Source organism: Cydia splendana, chromosome 27 (genome assembly GCF_910591565.1).
Source record: "Cydia splendana chromosome 27, ilCydSple1.2, whole genome shotgun sequence".
Taxonomy (NCBI): Eukaryota; Metazoa; Arthropoda; class Insecta; order Lepidoptera; family Tortricidae; genus Cydia; species Cydia splendana.
In genome coordinates, this window is record NC_085986.1 from 1,778,738 (window position 1) to 1,798,797 (window position 20,060).

The window sequence follows — 20,060 nt, forward strand, 5'->3', positions numbered from 1 at the left end:
CTTATTTTGTGTTTTCTTTTATACTATGTACTGTTCCGATTGTTTGTGCTTACGAATAAATCTATTCTATTCTATTCTATTCTATTCTTATCAGGACTTTACTTGGACATTGTGAATCAGGCCCTAAGTATTTGGGTGTCCCCAGATATATCATGTGCATTCGGCAAAAGCCGATAGGAAAAAACTTTATGTCCGCGCAACAAGAGCGAAAAAGCCGTCGACGCGTCGGCAGGCGCCGGCCGATGCGAGCCGAGCCGAACGGCGACTTTTTCGCGCGGATTTTGCCGATTCCGCGTCGAAATATGTGGGAGAACCCAGTATTGAGCGACTCGACTGAAAACAAAATTTACCCTCCCATAGAAAATGGTGGAGGCCTTTGCCCAGCAGTGTGACTCTCCTGTAGGCTAATGAAATAAAAATAGAAAATGGACCAGTATAAACGTATGTATCAGCGGAATTTTTTTTTCGTGATTTCGTGGTTGGTCCCATAGTAAAAGTTGTTCAGTATAATCCCAAAACCTCCCTGGCAACAGGAATGCACTATTTCATAAATCAAGCCATATATCTGGAGCTTACCTTCCATGTACCATGTGTATGTTCTATTGTTGACAGGCTTACTTCCACTACAAACCAACGACTTTACCTCTTTTTCTTTAAATATAATAATGTCTTTGCTTGGTGCAACGGTGACGTATGGTTTTTCTGCAGATAAAAAGAAAAAAATAATAATAATATACGTTTATGCCGCTGTCATCTTCCTCGAGTTGTCCTGGTATTTATGCCACCGGCTCATGAGAGCGGGGTCTGCTTGACAACTAATCCCAAGAATTGGCGTAGGCACTATTTACGAAAGCGACTGCCATCTGACCTTCCAACCCAGATGGGCAAAATAGGCCTTATTGGGATTAGTCCGGTTTCCTCGCGATGTTTTCCTTCACCGAAAAGTAACTGGTAAATATCAAATGATATTTCGTACATAAGTTCCGAAAACTCATTGGTACGAGCCGGGGTTTGAACCCGCGACCTCCGGATTGCTAGTCGCACGCTCTTACCGCCAGGCCACCGGCGCTTCTTAATGCCCTCATCCCGATTAATGAACCAAATTAGTTTCTACTTACGATACCATTACCAACCCGCCGTTTAACCAAATGATATTATCTTACATATTGATAGCAAAATATTTACAACAAAGATACTTACTGTTAAATTGATTTTGTATCAAGCAGAAACGTCTGCGAACGATGCTATACAGCTTAGAAACCAATTAAAAGTGGAAAAATTCACTGTCTTGAGTGGAACTTGAACCCACGATCACCGGATCACTAGCCAAGTGCCTGCCATCTGAGCTACCAAGACCTTACCCAGCAAATATTTCCACCTTATATGAGCGTTAGAGGGTTGATTTGAATAATTTGTTTCTGATTTTAAAGCTACTGTTGTCCCAAGTTATATTGAGAGTTTACCGCTCACGAACGTCAAATATTAGAAACACGCTAGTGTCTAAAAATACGTGAGCTCAACCGTAAAATTAGTTAATGTATAGACCGACCGCTTAAATGAGTCCTCGCCTGCGCGGTACGGGGGAGACGGGGAAGGTGCGGCCTGTCGTGTCATAGAAAAGTAAGCTCCGGAAGCTCCGGTCCGGTCTAACGTGAGTCATCCTTAAATAACACTTGCAGTGCTGTGCTGACAAAATCTCTGCGGAATTTTCTTGGCCTGACTCTAGCACCATTGATACCTATTTAATTTTCATTACCTCTTGGAAACAAAATCGAAATCTTATCACTCCTTGGTCCTTCCCTCAAGATGCCACTTGACGACACGGTTTCCTTGGCGCAGTATATTAGAGTATTGTTGTCTGTTGGTCCCAGACATTTTAGCAACTTGATTGCTCTATATCCAAGCTTCTCATCTTGCTGGATTGCTTCAAGCCTTTCTGTTTTATTTGAATCTGAAACAGGTAGATTTTTAAAACAGAGAGTACATATTTTAAAGGTGTTATTGTCTGTCTACCTCATTTACATAGATATCTAGGGACTGGCCTTAGTGGCAATAATAATGAGGCATGACAGGGGCCAGTACAGCGGTGTGACACCGCTACAACGCGATTGGTTGATGAGTTCGCAACACGCGCGCGATTGGTTGAAGAATTCGCATTACGCGCGCGATTGGTCGCAACTAGTTGCGTTAGACTGCACGATTGGCTGGAATTCGTAAGTGACACCGCTGAACTAGTACCATTTTTAGTGCCCGTAAGGCCAGTCCTTAGATATATACGTCAATGATCTATCTAATGTTAATTATTGTATTTGCCTGTTGTTTAACCTCTTCTTTTCTGTATTGTTTGTATTGTTTTCTGTAATGAGGTGTACAATAAAGAGTATTAGCAAGTATTAGTATTGTATTGTATTTTTGAAAAGGTTAGTTGGCAAGTTTCTATTATAATTATCAGTCGATCAGGTTTACTTTGAGGATCTGAATGGGACCCATTGCAATAAAGTAATACATAAGTCAGAAATGACAGTCAAAATCTTACAATCGTACTCTGCGCGCGACACTCCCCTTCCTAAAGTAGTAAGTATAGCGTTGAATGAAAACATTTATTTACATACAATATATATACAGTGGTACTACTAAACGAAATTAATAACTAGCTTAAATCTAAAATAGGCCCTTGAGGCATTGTACCAAGGATGCTGGCGGCATTTCCTCGCTGTATCGCAATGCTGATAGTATAGCGTTTAGCTAACTTACCTATAACTTGAAACCATGATAATATATCTGTTGCTCGCAGGTAAGCGTGGCATGTGAACTCCATCACTGATCTGCCATCGTCGGTGTGACTGTCAGGCGTCACCCACACGCTTGACATATTGACTGGAAATTAGAAATAATGTTATTTATTGCTGACTGTGAAAGATGTGAGAAAGTGTCGTCACCTACTCGAGGATAGAACAAAGGAATGGTGCGATATATCTTTGCGAGGGATGGCGTCATATCTTTAGCCTACTCTCTAGTAGATGGCGATACTTTTTGATATTTAACAAATTTAACACATATCAGTGAAAGAATAATGATCAAAGTCAAATGGCGTTCTAAAAGTTTTAATCATTTGTGTCGAAAGATTTTTTTCACCTCAGCAGCTCGAACAAGGGTACTTTGCTTCTTAAAAACAGTGAGCAAAATGCGATTTTGCTCACTGAGTCATTTTGTCTCACTCAGTGAGCAAAATGCGATTTTGCTCACTGAGTGAGACAAAATGACATTCAAGTGACCTTTATAGTCAAATGTCATTTCAACATGCGGGGTCTAATACAAGTTCGATATACTTGGGTTCTATTATCTCTGTCCCTCTAGGTATGTTCTCACTGCTTAGGGTGAAAAATTTTGTGTACTACACGAGATCAAACTTATTTACATCTCGTGCGCTTTTGAATCCCTTACTACGCTCAAAATTCTAAATTAGATTCACTCGCTACGCTTGTGAATCTATTATAGAATCTTTCGCTTGCACGGGACTCAAAATAAGCACTCGAAGAAATATCAAACTTTGATCTCTTGTTGTACAAATAACTATTTTTATTCCATTTCAATCCTGCAAGCTGTCTATCTTTGACATTTAGCTGGAAATTAAGTATTTTTAATAGTCGTGCGCGGTGCAATATCCTTTGATACGCCCATCATTTTCATAAAATCTTATATTTATTTTATAAGATCTTGGGGTGCTCTTCTCTTCAGCCTTGTAAAAGTAGTGTTAGGTGGTTCCTTCATCAGGTTTATCGCGAGTATGTTTGGGTGTTTCTCCATTCGTTTGCGATATTTGTCTAAGGTGTCGGACACTTCTTGGTTTACTGTTTTGTTTTTGAGATCTAGATGCAAATTGGCAATGGGGTGCCGATAGATGGCAGTAAATATACTGACAACATAATTTACATTGACAATATTCCTCCATTTCAAATTATCTTTGCTAATAAGTACCTATTCATTATATATATTTATATTTCTATATCGCATATATTTCTCACTTACCTGAAGTTTCCGTATGTGTTTGATACACAAGTGGGACATGCTCACTCTCTGCAATCTTCTTGATACTATAGTCCGACTCTAAGGTTTCATTCGCGCAGAAAACGTTAGTACCATTATCAGATAATTTAAGCGCCTTTGTAAGCTCCAGTTTCACATAACTGTATTCGTTATCTTGTTGTATCATAGATAATCGTTCTCTTGTATCTTTATCTAAAAAAATATGTACTGTCACCTGCAATATTATGATACAGAACGAAGGCCGCAAAAAATCTGACACGATCTTATTTGTAGAGCCATAAGAGCCTGTCATATTTTTGCGGCCTTCGAAGAGTAACATATTATTGCTGGTGACTGTACATTGTAGGCAATAGTGCGAGAAGTAGCTAACTAGGCAAGGCATTTGCGATTAATTGCATTTGCTTTATGAAACGACAAACATTAATTATCAAAATTAGAGATGCGCAAAACCGTTCACTGAGTTGAAAAGATTGATTCGTATCTTTCCTTCGCGGTGATATATATCACTCATTTCGTTAATTTCGCTCATTTCGCTCAGTGGATCTGTAGACTATATTACGAGTGAGACGATACACACAGTCATAAGAAGTGCGACGAAGATGGCGAATCACGCGATATGATCCCGCCATGATTTCCCGACACCCTCCGAATTCTTCCGATCCGTTCCGAAACCTATTCGAATCGTCTCACTCACGCGCTCCTCACGCTGTGGGAAAGGGCGGGCAAGGGACACTGAGGTAGACGAGCGACTGAGCGAAATGAGCGAGTTAAAACTGTACTGAGTTGAAGAGTGAGTGAGTTCAGTCAAATGATAGAGTTCATTTAAATCACTCACTCGTGAACGACACATGTGTAATCAAAATGTCCAAAAAATTTGTTAAATCGGCTAATAGGTAGGTACAACTCACGATATACCTAACCAAATTTCCAATTAAAAATAAAGCGAGTTAATACAAAATGTTACAAAGTGATATGAAAAATAAAAAGCAACTTATGAATGTAACACACAGTAGGTACAGTCGCCATCAGATATATCGGAGCGGCCAAGGTGCTCACAAATATCGGAACACGCCTCTATTGTCAGGGCGTTAGAGCGCGTGTTCAGATATTGTGAACACCTTGGCCGCTCCGATATATCTGATGGCGACTGTACCTAAACAATTAGGTACATTACAATATGTAATATTGAAAGTATTTTTTTTATTTAACAAAACACAAAATACAGTGTACCTAAAATTAAAGTTTCGCCAAACTGTAAAACTACACTATAAAAATGTTAGTTAGTTAGTATAGTTTCCTTGGTTAATGATGCATTAAATTTGGAGATGTAAAAATATTCATTTATTTATTTATTTATTTAATTAATTTTAAGAGCTTACCCCTCTGCCGAAAACCTTGTCAATTGTGCAAACTTTTGCATGGACTGACATGGCTATTTGTACGTTACGTAGAAATCATGTAGAAATAGCAATACATTTGACGTCCCCTCCCCCGCAAAAATCGGCAGACTGTTTCGTACAGAAAATGACAGCCATGACGTCTCCAGTTACTAAATGCTCTAAGGAAATATATTTGTTTCCTTAGAGCATTTAGCCAAATATATTTGTTTTCACAAAACCAAAGCTTCTGAGCCAAGGCTAGTCACGGCCCTTCATGTCAAGTGTGCTGCTGGTCCATCATCGAATGACGCCTGCGATTCGATCAGCCGAACGAATTGCATTCGGTATTTGGGTGTTGAAGTTGATCAGCACTTCTCATTTAAGCAACACATAGGTTCACTTTCACAGCGAGTCAGTAAATTGATTTATGTTATGCGCCTACTTCGGGATTCCGCTGATAACCGAGTCCTGCGTCAAGTCTACATTGCCTTATGTCAGTCTATACTGGGGTATTGTATATCAGTATGGGGCGGAGCTGGTACCACCACGATGCTCGGGTTAGAAAGGGCACAAAGAGCTGTTCTCAAGGTAACGTACAAAAAGCCCTACCAACATCCTACAGACCAACTTTTCTCCGAAACCCAATTACTTTCAGTTCGTCAATTATTTGTCTGCAGAGTCGCCATGCTGATGCACAAACTCACTCTTAACTCCCCCACATACGCAGCATTACAACGCAAAAGGGTTTTTTGTGTCCCACAAAGTTTGACCAAAACATCGTACTCGCGACGCTACCCACAGTTTCTACATCCATATATTTATAACCAAATATTAAAAGCTTTCAACGTCCAAACATTGTCTCTCAAAGAACTGCTGTACACCATTAAGAAATGGTTAATCTCTCTTTCCTACAAGGCCACCGAAGACATACTAAAACCCTTGCAATAACGCACCGCATACACAGGATCACTCTCTCACACACACACACACACACACACACACACACACACACACACACACACACACACACACACATACACACACATACATACACACACACACACACACACACACACACACACACACACACACACACACACACACACACACACACACACACACACACACACACACACACACACACACACACACAACCCGGAGCATATCTGTACAAATTTCTTTCTTCTCTGTGTTTAGTAATCTTTGATATAAGTAGTATTATTTTACTTTTAAGTATCAGACCTGTATCCTACGCATCTTGTTGGTAAATCTTAGGTCCCACAGTCCTCACGACACAGGCTCGACCTAGTGTGAGGGCTATTGTTTGTTCTAAGAAGCTGTTGTACATATCCTATAGTTAATTTTAATTTAATTTTATTACTAAGGTTTCATGTCATGTCAATTTGGAAAATAAATATATTTGTATTTGTATTTGTAAATGAGTGTTTCGCACCTTGCGTCTGGTACCAGGAAACGAACTCATTTTTGTACAGGTATGCCCAACAGGTGAGCTCTATAAGTGTTGTGTTGTTCATTACGTTTTCCACGGGCCACACCCAAGGGCCCCAAGTGTCGGCTGAAAATGAAAATTAGGACATAATTATTCGTAATAACCGAAGGAAAATTATGGAACAACCTTGTATAAATCGACCCACAGTATATTCTATTTTATAAGGCCCACTATACCCTTTTCCCACTGGTGGGATCCAGCGATATCATCATGTAATGTGCTAATGTGGCACAAAAAACAAGGCGATTGGTTGATGAGTTCAGTCACGCGCACGATTGGTTGACGAGTTCGCATCACGCGCGCTATTGGTCGCAACTAGTTGCGTTAGACTGCACGATTGGCTGGAATTCGTGAGTCACACCGCTAAACTAGTACCATTTTTAGTGCCCGTAAGGCCAGTATATAGATATATACGTTAATGGTTCTTGTATTCTTAAAGAAGCTCACAAAGTATTGAAATCAACCAAATAACCACTGAAAAATATCATTTCTAATAAGGTTTTCATCAATAATCGCAGTAACGAACGGATCACCTCAAAAACATCTGACATTACGACGTCTGTGGTCGTATTGATGAATCGTATTGTTGGAATGACAATTATGACGTCAAGTTTGTTTACATGATAAGACACATAAGGATGAACACACTTTAGTTACTTACCCAAAGTCTTCTTAACTATAACTCTGTATCTTCTTTAGGTATTTAAATAAAAGTAAACAAAATCTACCCTCAAATGGCTCCTTAAGCCAGATGAAGGTAGATGAAAACATTACATGATCAAATAATGGAGATTAAAGTCAAGTCGTCCAGTGACTGATCCAGGCGGTTTTGTATTTGGTTGGTTAGTTAATAAATACATAGCAGAAGGTTAAGGAGTTGGCAGAGGACCGGACGAGTTGGAGATTGCTCCACCCACAAGAGCACAGCTCTTAAATATAAAGAAGAAGAACCAATAAATGTTATAACTACCCGAGAATTTGCAAATTGTTTGTTTACTTTTATAATACCTAAATATACAGACTATAAGGATGAATACACTTTAGTTACTTACCCAAAGTCTTCTTAACTGTTCTGAAAACAATTGGAATCTTCTTGCTATACACCCATTCAAATACGCCGTTGTTTTTCTTTACCTTTCTGCCGCAAGCTATTTTGGTATTATTGTCGACATTCTGGAGAGGCCACGTCAACTTGATTGTCTTATAACCACTGTCGTATTTCTTCTCAAATAGTACCATCGTTTGACCTTGTTTATGAAACAAAAATATTTTTTCATCACACTTGCTCCGAAAATACCTTATTTCATGCAGGTGTACTGAAGGATAAAGGCCTACATTGTTCCCGCGGGAGTTATGGATTGTGAAAAAAAAAGCTATAAATCCCTAGGGTTAGGGAGAATAGTCTAGTGTTTTTTGTTTGTTGGTAAAATTATTTTAATTTCTCATACTCTGAAAGAGGGTCATAATCATCACGATAAGCAATTTAAATGTGGGTTTAAATGGATTTGTTATACAATTTCCATTCTGACATTTTTATCTCCCCATTCCATAAATAACGACACTTTTGCGGCTTTTGCCTAAATTGTTAATTGAAAATACCCTCAAGATTTACTATAAACTTGTCTACTTTCTCATGTTTTTAAAAAAACACATGCATTTTACTTTCCTCGTATTCGAAATGAAAAGTAGAGTGTTTAACTCGGATGAAAGGCATCATTTCAGCCTCGGACTATTGGCGCTCTCACTGCGTTCGAACGCCAAACTACCTCGGCAGAAATGAGTGACTTTCATCCCTTGGTTAACAATCTACTATTATTTACTTCCTCTTTGCCACAAAAGCTGGTCTCCTGCGTGTAAATACGCCGTGCATGTAAACTCCAGGTAGGGTTTCCCGTCGTCCACGTAGGTGTCTGGCGTTATCCTGAATCCGTTGTCCGCCGTCTCGGCTGAAAATTATTAATTCATCATAAATTTACCATAGAATACATGCACCTGCATGTAACTGCGTCGAAATATCGGCAGCTCGAAAATAATACAAAAAGTAATCACGGTCCATATCCCGGTCTATAAAGTCTAATAAAGTCTACTGGCTCGGTAATCCGCCATAACCTGATATTTTTCCCCTATTTTATGTTTTATCGGAACTGTCTATTTTATTGAATTTTTTTTGGAGTGCCGAGCGAGAACGAAATTAGAGAGAGAGCGAGAGAGAGATTTTTTATTTATTTAATACCACAAACATTTAGGTATGTATAGTGCGATCATTGACATAGATATCTAGGGACTGGCTTTACAGGCAATAATAATGAGGCATGACAGGGGCCAGTATGACACCATTGGTACAACGCGATTGGTTGATGAGTTCGCACCACGCGCGCGATTGGTTGATGAGTTCGCATCACGCGCGCTATTGGTCGCAACTAGTTGCGTTAGACTGCACGATTGGCTAGAATTCGTGAGTAACACCACTGAACTAGTACCATTTTTAGTGCCCGTAGCGCCCGTCCTTAGATATAATACGTCAATGAGTGCGATATAAAATAGTAGAAATGAAATAAAATGGAATTTAAAAAAATCAATACTTCAAAAATGTGACAGTTACGCTGGAAGTGGCGATCTCAATAATTTTCTAAATTTTTTTGTCGGACTACACATTAACTTACACAAACAAACGCTCCCAATATGTTCGGAATAGATCGGATGTGTACTCCCGGATTATAGAGCGGGTCACCAGGCCGCGTAGCCAAGATGTCAATCGCTTACGCTCCGTAGCGATCGAAACGCAACTGTCACTGTCGCACTAATATGGAAGAGTGATAGAGAGACATACGGCTCGATTCGGAAAATGAATTAGATTTCTACTAGACTTCAATAAGTTACGATATGGATAATTTAAAGATATTTGTAAGATAGATATGTCAAATTTGACGTTTCCGCGATTCTGGAGGTCTTCTTGAACGATTTCGACAAGTTATGACTTAGATATCCAAGTCACATCTAGTCGATATCTAATGTAGATCTAGTTGATCTCTAAATCGTCTCTAGATCTTGTGATTATCTCGAAATCCGAATAGGCCTGCCGGCCTAGCCAAGGTTACAATCGCTATCGCTTCGACAACGAAAAGCATTATGTCTCTCTATCACTCTTCTATATAAGTGCGACAGTGACAGTTGCGTTTCGATCGCTACGGAGCGTAAGCGATCGGCATCTTTGCTACGCGGCCTGATAATGCTTTTCGTTGTCGAAGCGATAGCGATTGTAACCTTGGCTAGGCCGGCTGAGCACTTACTGCCGGATTCCATGGCGTGCCGGATTGGCGAGCACCAAAATAACGAGAAATACAGATATACAGATACTGTAGGTAATATCATTTTTACTTACAGTAAATTCCGATGACACTCAAACATATTATTGTTAAGAGTAACTGTGTAATTTTGAACATTATTATAATTCACAAACCGTTGGCGCTTTGCGTCGAATGTTCGAACACTCCTGACGCGTTTTGTCTCGAAATATCCCTAAGTGACGCATGTGTGGCATTGTATGGCGATATGATTATTAAGGAAAATATAGTTTGTGGATAAAAATAATATCATCCTTGACTTGTAATTACCTAGTGGGTAAATTACGGACATGGACCGACTGGGGCACCATGAATTATCTTGTCACCATTTGGAGTTGAAACTCTAGGTCCATGGGGTCCCAGCGCGCATAAGTTGTTCGCAGAAATCGCGAAGCGTCTGGTTGACGTAACTGGTGACCGAAGAGCTGGCGGCTACCTCGCACAACGTATCAGCATTGCGATACAGCGAGGAAATGCCGCCAGCATCCTTGGCACAATGCCTCAAGGGCCTATTTTAGATTTAAGCTAGTTATTAATTTCTTTTAGTAATACCACTGTATATATCTTGTTTTGTAAATGAATGATTTGAAAATCATTAATAATTAAAAACAATACTTAAAAATTACCTAGTAAAAGAAGGGTTAGGTAGGTGGTCACAAAATGTTAATATCTGAACACGCGTTAGAGTGCGTGTTCAGATATTTTTGAGCATCTCGGCCGCTCCGATATATCTGATGGCGACTGTACACGGAAAGAACACGTCTAATCACTTTAGTAATATAATATTTATTTATTTAATAATATACTAATAAAAAAGTAAATTTTCTATAAAAACAATTGGTGGCCAAGTGGCCGTATTGAAGGCACCATACGATATATTATTTTTCAAAATGCTTGTTGCTAGGCCTGTGAAATTATTATACTCAGACACACCCAGACATCAGACATTCTGATGTATGGGTGGACACTAATACTCAAGGAGGAGAACAGCCTTTTAGTAGATTCTGGGACCCGTCAAAAGAGACGATGGCAGTTGGAGGATCCGAAAGAATGCCGAAATAGAACATCTGATAGCCGAGCCGAATATAATAGGTGAGACCAAAGCGCATAGTCTCCGCTGGGTTGGCCATCTCGAAAGGATGGGTGAAGGTCGGGCAGCCAAAAGGGCCTACTTGGGTCGACCAACTGGGCGCCGTCCTGTTGGTCGTCTTAAATACCGTTGGGCAGATAGAGTGGAGGCAGATCTCCGTGAGCTCGGCGTCGGCGAAAGCTGGCGGGATACCGCTCTGGACCGATCAAAGTGGCGTGCTCTTGTGTTGGAGGTTGGAGGCCAAGACTCATTTTGGGTCACCGCGCCAACCAAGTAAGTACTCGTAGTAGTAGTAGTAGTAAGACACACCCACTTTCTCAGTAGAAAAAGGCGCGAAATTCAAATTTTGTATGTAAACTCTTTGCGCCTACATTTTTTAAATTATGACCAAAGAAACACAAAGTTCACATAATTATTATTATTTACTTAATCTAAAATAATACAACATTGGTTACATTTTGTACTTAAAGTTACTATAAAAACTGTACGATTAAAAAAAAAATATTTTACACCATGCATGAAATAAAGCACCAGATAATTATTAGAAAAACACAGATAGGAGTAATTTTTAAACACAAGTTCGATTTAATAAATCCGATACAAATATAAAAAGTAGGTGAGTTGATCGTGACGTCACGATGTAATTCCATATTAGCAAATCGTTTTGACAGTTATAAAAAAGTAACTGATTTGACTAGAAGGAAAATAGCCTATTGTTACTAGTCGTGCCCACGGCGCCAAGGAAAAATATAGGTGTTATGGCCGACGCTGTCAAAGGAACCTTGACACTTTCAAATAAGGTTTATACTAGTGGCTCTGTGAGCTGTAGACCTCGCGAGCAGAGCTTTAAATTACATGGTGCTAAGAGCTTTAAATATAGTAAATTAAAAAAAAAATACGAAATTGAAGTGTAAAAAAAAATAAAAAAAGTTATATCCCAGCATAAAAATACTGGGGATCGAGCCCAGACTCTCTGTGCAAACAAAAAAAGCGAACGTTTACAAACTGAGCCAAATATATAGTTCTTAGATAAGCTGACGAAATTTAGCTACTCATTCTCAAGTTAAAATTAGTTAAAATTAAATATCTCAATACCTCCGAAACCAGCGAAATAAATTTTCTGAATGAAGGACATCCGGACGGACATACGAAAGCAAAATGCCCGAGTCAAAACGTAGCCCTTCGCTACGCTTCGGTCAATTAGCTCGCACGCTTCCAAAACCTTGGCCTTTGAGTTATGTTTGTGTTTCTGACATAAAGCGTTCAAATGCACAGAGGCGGCAATCGAAAATTTCCTTCTTTTCTTCTTATTATGATTCGAGTATTTTCGATCTTTATGGGGCTTTCAACACAATCTTTTAAAAAATCGGCCAAGTGCGATTCGGACTCGCGTTCCATTACCCAATTATAACAATGTATTTATTATAAGCGATTATTCCGACTCACGCTTGACTGCATATTTCTAATATGTTTTCCTGTCATCTACATATATGTAAACAACTATTCTGTATATTTTTTCAAAATTTTAGACGCAGTAGTTTCGGAGATAAAGGCGGGCAATGGTCATTGTTTGGCTATTTTCTTAAATAACTTCTAAACTATTTATTTTAAAATTACGTAACTGGTGACCGAAGAGCTGGCGGCTACCTCGCACAACGTATCAGCATTGCGATGCAGCGAGGAAATGCCGCCAGCATCCTTGGTACAATGCCACAGGGGCCTATTTTAGATTTAAGCTAGTTATTAATTTCGTTTAGTAGTACCACTGTAATATATTGTATGTAAATAAATGATGTTTTCGATTCTTACGAAAATTACAAAAAAAAAATTGAGTTTCTCAAAACGAGCTCTTTCATGTGACATGTAACACGATATAGTTTAAAAAACATTATTTTTTAATTTTCTCGTTTACCCCCCCCCCCCCCCAATAGTGGCCGCCATGTTTAATATTCATTTGTTTACGTAAGATGTCCCTCTTCGGGTCACGAATTTAGATATGTGTACCAATTTTCAACTAAATTGGTCCAGTACTTTTGGAGAAAATGGGCTGTGACAGACGGACAAATAGACAGACAGAAGAAGAAGTGATCCTATAAGGGTTCCGTTTTTTCTTTATGAGGTACGGAACCCTAAAAATAAAGATTTACAAATCAATGCCAAGTAAATACACAATGGCACAATAACAAATACACGGAAGCAGCAGCCATATGCCCGATCATGATGGGGAAGCCGACTTTCAAGAACTGCACGAAGGTGATCTTGTAGCCGTGCTGCTCCGCCACTCCCGCGCACACCACGTTCGCGCTCGCGCCGATTAAAGTGCCGTTACCTGGAACATTACAGAAATTATTGGATGAGTCTAAAAACTAAGTGCCATTTGCACCATCACACTAACCAGGAGGTAACCGCGATTAAGCCTGGAGTTACTACCACAATGTTACTGCCGGTATGGTTACCAGTACACATTTACACTGGGTTAACTGTTTAACAGGTTTACCTCGGGTTAGTGGAATGGTTCAAGTGGCGCTAAGTGAAATAGGGCAGATCTCAGTATAGTTAACTACCTTCTGTGTGAGACTTCATCTGATTTTTTTCATCTGAGTTTTTATCAGAATCATCATTAGATGATTCTGATAAAAACTATTCTACGTCCCTACACTGAGAGAAAAGTACAACAAAAACACACTTAGAATTACAAAAATAAACTTAATCCGGGGACAAGGAGAGTCAACTAATAGGAACAAATTGACTTTTGCAATTTCGATTAGTTTTTGCAATTTCTATTATCTTTTTGTTGAAATTATATTTGGTATTACTGAGCTGTTTGTAGAAATAAATAAACTTTACAGAAATAGTGAAACGTCCATAATTATTACTAAAACTTCATTTTTTCCCCCAGTACAGAACTGTTTTTTAATTCCTGGTGATGATTTTTCTCTCAGTGTACTCAGGGCATAAACTATCTCCACAAACAAATACAATCTGAATCGGTCCAGCGTTTTAAGCGTCAAAAGGTGACACACAGGCGGACAGATTTCGGTTTAACTCCTATAGCAGCGCCCAGACAAGAGAGGTGAGTGGAAGGTTGAGATCAGGTTTGCTGCCGATGAATATGACCACTCTGATGAAGGCTCCCTAAGTGAGCCGTAGCCAAAATGCTGGGACAATGCTAGAAGGATGATGATGGTTTACCTCCTAAGCAGGCTCCATACAGCAGCGCCCAGACGAGGGGTGCCAGAGGCAGGTTGAGATCAGGGTTACTGCCGATGGATATAACTACTCTGATGAAGGCTCCCCAAGTGAGCTGTGGCCAAAATGCGGGGACAATGCTAGAAGGATGAGGATGGTTTACCTCCTAAGCAGGCTCCATACAGCAGCGCCCAGACGAGGGGAGCGAATGGAAGGTTGAGATCAGGGTTGCTACTGATGGATATGACCACTCTGATAAAGGCTCCCCAAGTGAGCTGTGGCCAAAATGCTGGGACAATGCTAGAAGGATGATGATGGTTTACCTCCTAAGCAGGCTCCATACAGCAGCGCCCAGACGAGGGGAGCGAATGGAAGGTTGAGATCAGGGTTGCTACTGATGGATATGACCACTCTGATCATGATCGTGGTCATCGGAAGGTTGTCCACGAATGCTGAGATTACGCCTCCCACCTGCCAAGACAACTTATGATTAAATATTATTAAAGTATTAAATATATTAAAAACGGGTCACTCACGTATTCAAAGCCGAAAAACGTTCGACATGTTTCACTTCGTAACGAGGAGTTATTAAAGTACCTTTCAACCGAGCCGTTCTATGAATAGAACTTGATAGGTCTTGGTTAAAATTTGTCGCTAATAAACACAGAAATAATAAATGAATTTAGATTTTACAGAGTGGCCGAATTGGGTCTCTATTGTTTCCCATAAAGTTTTAAGTCATAATGTATTGTCTGTCCACATTTTCGTTAGTCATAATTTGTTTTTTCTCAGAAACGCGTAACTTTTCAGGACTGCCATAAAACAAACCTAACCTCACATATCTATAGGATAGCCTTACGAAAATCCTGAAAAGTTAACGTTTCCAGAATTATGACTAATGATAGGTAATCTGACAATCATTACCTGAAAATGATTGCGAGCAGGTTTGACTGCGCATATGTGAATCATTGTTGCATGGCCCAGCATAATAATAAGGTTGTGTATGACATTTATTATTGATTAAAGTATTTGGATTAATTGTATGGTTTAATGAGAATGGGGCTAATAGTGTAAATAATAGTTAGTAATAATTTGTATTTTATTTTTAGCTAGTTATTAATTTCGTTTAGTAGTACCACTGTATATATATTGTATGTAAATAAATGATTACGCATTGCCATATGGAAATTTTTAATTGAAATTATTTTTTATCTTATGTAATTTTAATTGTAATTTTAATGTAGTTATGTTGATATGGACTTTGTCTGAAAAAAAAGATTTTTTTTTTTTTTATTACATTATGACTTTCAATAATTATGTTAAACAAAGGGATCCGACCCGGATTACTTGGTCCCAGATGTACCTAGTGCATAATTATTTCTCATTCTTTTTTCACGGAAACGTACGAACGTGTCATGCTATTTCAGTCAGTCTCACTGCATGACAAATACGGTGAACATTTCCGAGTAAATACGATGGAGAATAATTATGCACTACATCTGGTTGTTTTGTTTACATTATTTTAGGATACATTTAGAGTAGACAATAGTTATTTGTTTTACAAGGGGGCAAAGTTGTTTTTTAACCGCTCGTGCTAATATTGATACCCGAGCAAGCGAAAGATTCCAAAATTGAACCACGAGCACAAAATTTGCCCCCGAGAAAGCATAAAATTTTTCACTACACTAACCCGAAGCAAATATTAAATGTAAAATATGAAACAAAATCAAACCAAATCTAATACAAATGAATGTTTTTAAATATTAATCATCCATAATCATCATTTAAAAGTCAATTCTACAGCAAACATAAGAAAACAACTCAAACTTTGCATTTGATTACTTTGCCTCACATGTGAATAAAATGCAACTTTGCTATCAGTTTTTGAAGTGCAAAGTAAGCCTTTTCCGAGCTGGTGTGGTGAAAAACAAATTAATGGGGCTGGCTGGTCGAAGTATTTAGCAGATGGCTCCAGCATGGCTTGCCCTGTCAATCCCTAGAATTGTGTATTTTTTTTGTTTTTTTAATGGAATTTTAATACCTGGATGCCAGCTCTTTAAGCCAAATCTAATAGAAAAAGGGGCAAACTATGATGGCGCCATCTATGCAAAACAGTTGCCAATCCTAAAGCTTCACTTTTCAGATAGCAGCTCTTTTCCCTTACGATTTTAGGTCTAAAATCCAATATCACCTCTATAAAAGGCTATAAATATTATACATTGCTAGTAGAAGTTAAAGTGAGTTTTTTGGCAATGAGACCTTTTCAGTTTATGCTTGTATAAAATACCTATAGTTATAACTTTTAAACTCTCGCGTTTTGTACACATATTTAATTACACAAACGGGTCTACCGCGATATAATTTCATTGCTATTACCTTAAATTCCGACGTTTCAGCTGAGTTGCACCAGCTGTGGTCACGGAAAGACCACAAAAATGAAATTATATCGCGGTAGACCCGTTTGTGCAATTAAATATAGTGATAACTTCTTCGAATGGTATAAAAAAATCTACAACTTACCCAGAGAATAAGCAAGATGGCGACCGCTAGCCTCCAGCTCTCATCTACTTTCAGCACCAGATCCTCCATCAGACCACCGATGTACTGGATCAGGCCCAATTTGGAGAGAGCCTGCAACCAATATTCCTTGGTAATTGGTCATGTCAATAGCCACAAAACGATGTCAGGTGACAGCCCGGGCCCGGGCCCGGACGGCACTGGCGCGTTCATTGGAGATCCCAGAGCCGTCCGAAATGCGCCGAGGAGGACAACCTGATGATGATGGTCATGTCAATAGCCACAAAACGATGTCAGGTGACAGCCCGGGCCCGGGCCCGGACGGCACTGGCGCGTTCATTGGAGATCCCAGAGCCGTCCGAAATGCGCCGAGGAGGACAACTGGGAGGTTTTTAGTCGGTGAAAGTCCGACATAACCTCCGCGCTGTCCCTGCGGTGCGGAGGTATCCATAACGGATTTCCCTCCCAATTAGAAAAAAAGTAGTATATTAAAAACGATATTAAAGAGAGAAAATAAATTCTAAGGTCCCCTTTTTAAATATTGATCCATTAAATATTGATTAAAGTTTGAATAACATTTTTTGTAGGAAATTTTATGTAAATTATTCATGTAATAAAACATTTTTTGCAATTGGCCATCGTTTACGAGTTATTTACGAATGACTAAAAAAGGGGACCTTAGAATTTTTTTCTCCCTTCAATATTTTTTTAAATATTGATCCTAGCGAAAAAAAGTAGCACTTTTTTTATAAGAAATCTCAAACATATTATTTACGTAAAAGATAAGTTTTTGCTGTGGGCTACCGTTTAAGAGTTATTTACGAAAAACTAAAAAAAAATGATTGTAGAACAAATTATAAGTAACTTCCCCACCTTAAATATGAGATCACTAAGCGTGGGTCACTTAATATTATTTTTTATCTCCCATTTATCAACAGATTTGTATAATAAACTATAATATATTTTATTAAACGTAATAAGTGTAGCTTTACGACTATATTTTTTCATTTCAGATTCCTGCTACACTTTAAAAAAAAGGTAAGTAAAAAAAAATCAAAACTACGTTTTTTAGTCTTTTCTACTTTATCTTTTTTTTTTTGTTAGAAAGTGCATTGTTTTTGTTCTAAAAATATATTCCTCGTTTTAATTTATCCGAAAATAATATATTACATGCCCTAATAGGTATAGTTTTAGAGAAATGTTGCTCCAAGTGAGGCGCCGCAGCGTCGAACTTCCCCCCTCCCCTAAATGAGAGGTGGATCTCGACGGCTCCCGATCTGTATCTGCTCAAGACCACCTAAGAATCAACTGTGCCAAGTTTCAGCGCATAGTCTCAAAGTGCAAGGTCACCATACAACGGTGTGCACTAACAAACCAGCTATAGACGGGAATACACTTTCGGGTTTGCTTTCCTCACGATGATTTCATTCAATCTCGTATTATGAGGTATACTAGTTACCTACTACTTATCTTGCTGTATACTGTAGCTCCAAAAAAGCGCTGGTGGCCTAGCGGTAAGAGCGTGCGACATTCAATCCAGAGGTCGCGGGTTCAAACCCCGGCTCGTACCAATGAGTTTTTCGAAACATATGTACGAAATGTCATTTGATGTTTACCAGTCGCTTTTCGGTGAAGGAAAACATCGTGAGGAAACCGGACTAATCCCAATAAAGCCTAGTTTCCCCTCTGGGTTGGAAGGTCAGATGGCAGTCGCTTTCGTAAAAACTAGTCATCATCATCATCATAGCCAGAGGACGTCCACTGCTGGACATATAGGCCTCCCCCAAAGAGTGCCACAATGATCGGTCTTGCGCCACCCGCATCCAGCGAACTCCCGCGACCTTTACCAGGTCATGACTCCACTTAGTGGGGGGTCTACCCGCGCTGCGCCTTCCGGTACGTGCGGTAAAAACCAGTGCTTACGTCAATTCTTGGGATTTGTTGGCAAACGGCCCAAGGCTCCCATGAGCCGTGATAAAGCAGTAGGAGATAAAGCCATGAGTTATACCTCCATGAGAACGAAAAGTGCAGCAAAGAACAGCAGAGTGGACCATTCCACCCGTCTCAGCACCGGCTCCAGATCCTCACGGTCAGCCAGCAGAAGCAGCAGAACTGCTGCCAGCAATGCCGTCCAGCCCAGAGAGATGCGGTCTGCACAAAACACCAAGAACATTTCCATAGTCTAATAAAACATGGTCTTCCATTCCCAGAGTGACACGGGGCTACGTCACAACAACATGGCCGCTATATATAGCGCTATCGCATATTATCATATAGCGCTGTCGCATGATGACGTAAGCCCGTGTCAGTTAGGTGACCTAGAAAAGACGGGAATGGAGTACCAGGCGGAGTATATTATTATACCATGAACATTTCAACAGAAGCGATGCTAGAACTTATAGTCTGTATCTTTAGGTATTTAAATGAAAGTAAACAAAATCTACCCTCAAATGGCTCCTTAAGCCAGTTGAGGGTAGATGAAAACATTATACACGATCAAATAATACCTATAGGTTAGTCAGGTCGTTCAGTGACTGATACAGGCGGTTTTGTAATTGGTCGGTTAACCAATAAAATGTCATAACTACCCGAAAATTTACATATTGTTTGTTTCATCATCAGCATCTCAGCCATAAGACGTCCACTACTGAACATAGGCCTCCCCCTTACATAGGCCTCCCCCGTTGTTTGTTTACTTTTATTTAGATACATAAAGATGCAGACTATGGTGCGCAAAACGTTCAAGTTAATAAACAAGACCAAGTGGGGGTAGTTCGAAAAACTCGCGCGCCTATATGTTGATGTCAAGTTTAGCCAGTCTTCTCCGAGACCACGGGAACGCCGTCCTCGAAACGTCGGAGGTAAATTTAAAAATTAATTTCTCGCGATCAAGTCCCGTCGTTGTGAATAAGTTATAATAAGTAGAGATGCACTGGATATTCGGTTACTATCCGGTATCCGGCCTATCCGGCCATTATTTTAAC

The 20,060-nt window shown here is 39.5% G+C and overlaps 2 protein-coding genes and 1 long non-coding RNA gene across 3 annotated transcripts in view; all 3 read right to left on the reverse strand.

The window, feature by feature from the left end:
* Positions 1–4,035: 4,035 nt before the first annotated feature.
* LOC134803880 (uncharacterized) lies at positions 4,036–8,876 on the reverse strand. The gene is made up of 3 exons (XR_010146048.1): positions 8,757–8,876; positions 6,880–7,002; positions 4,036–4,239 (listed from the first exon to the last, which is right to left on the reverse strand). It is a non-coding gene; the product is annotated as an uncharacterized LOC134803880 (long non-coding RNA).
* A 2,378-nt stretch (positions 8,877–11,254) lies between these two features.
* LOC134803639 (P protein-like) overlaps positions 11,255–20,060 on the reverse strand; it is a 118,816-nt gene continuing 110,010 nt past the window's right edge. The window contains exons 15-19 of the mRNA XM_063776423.1: positions 19,085–19,227; positions 17,080–17,190; positions 14,883–15,030; positions 13,539–13,699; positions 11,255–11,566 (exon numbers count right to left, since the gene is read on the reverse strand). Coding sequence (XP_063632493.1) covers positions 11,255–11,566; positions 13,539–13,699; positions 14,883–15,030; positions 17,080–17,190; positions 19,085–19,227 — 875 coding nt within the window. The remainder of the gene's footprint in view (positions 11,567–13,538; positions 13,700–14,882; positions 15,031–17,079; positions 17,191–19,084; positions 19,228–20,060) is intronic.
* LOC134803640 (P protein-like) overlaps positions 13,396–20,060 on the reverse strand; it is a 37,193-nt gene continuing 30,528 nt past the window's right edge. The window contains exons 14-18 of the mRNA XM_063776424.1: positions 19,085–19,227; positions 17,080–17,190; positions 14,903–15,030; positions 14,563–14,699; positions 13,396–13,699 (exon numbers count right to left, since the gene is read on the reverse strand). Of these exons, the coding sequence (XP_063632494.1) occupies positions 13,521–13,699; positions 14,563–14,699; positions 14,903–15,030; positions 17,080–17,190; positions 19,085–19,227 (698 nt within the window). The 3' untranslated portion in view covers positions 13,396–13,520. The remainder of the gene's footprint in view (positions 13,700–14,562; positions 14,700–14,902; positions 15,031–17,079; positions 17,191–19,084; positions 19,228–20,060) is intronic.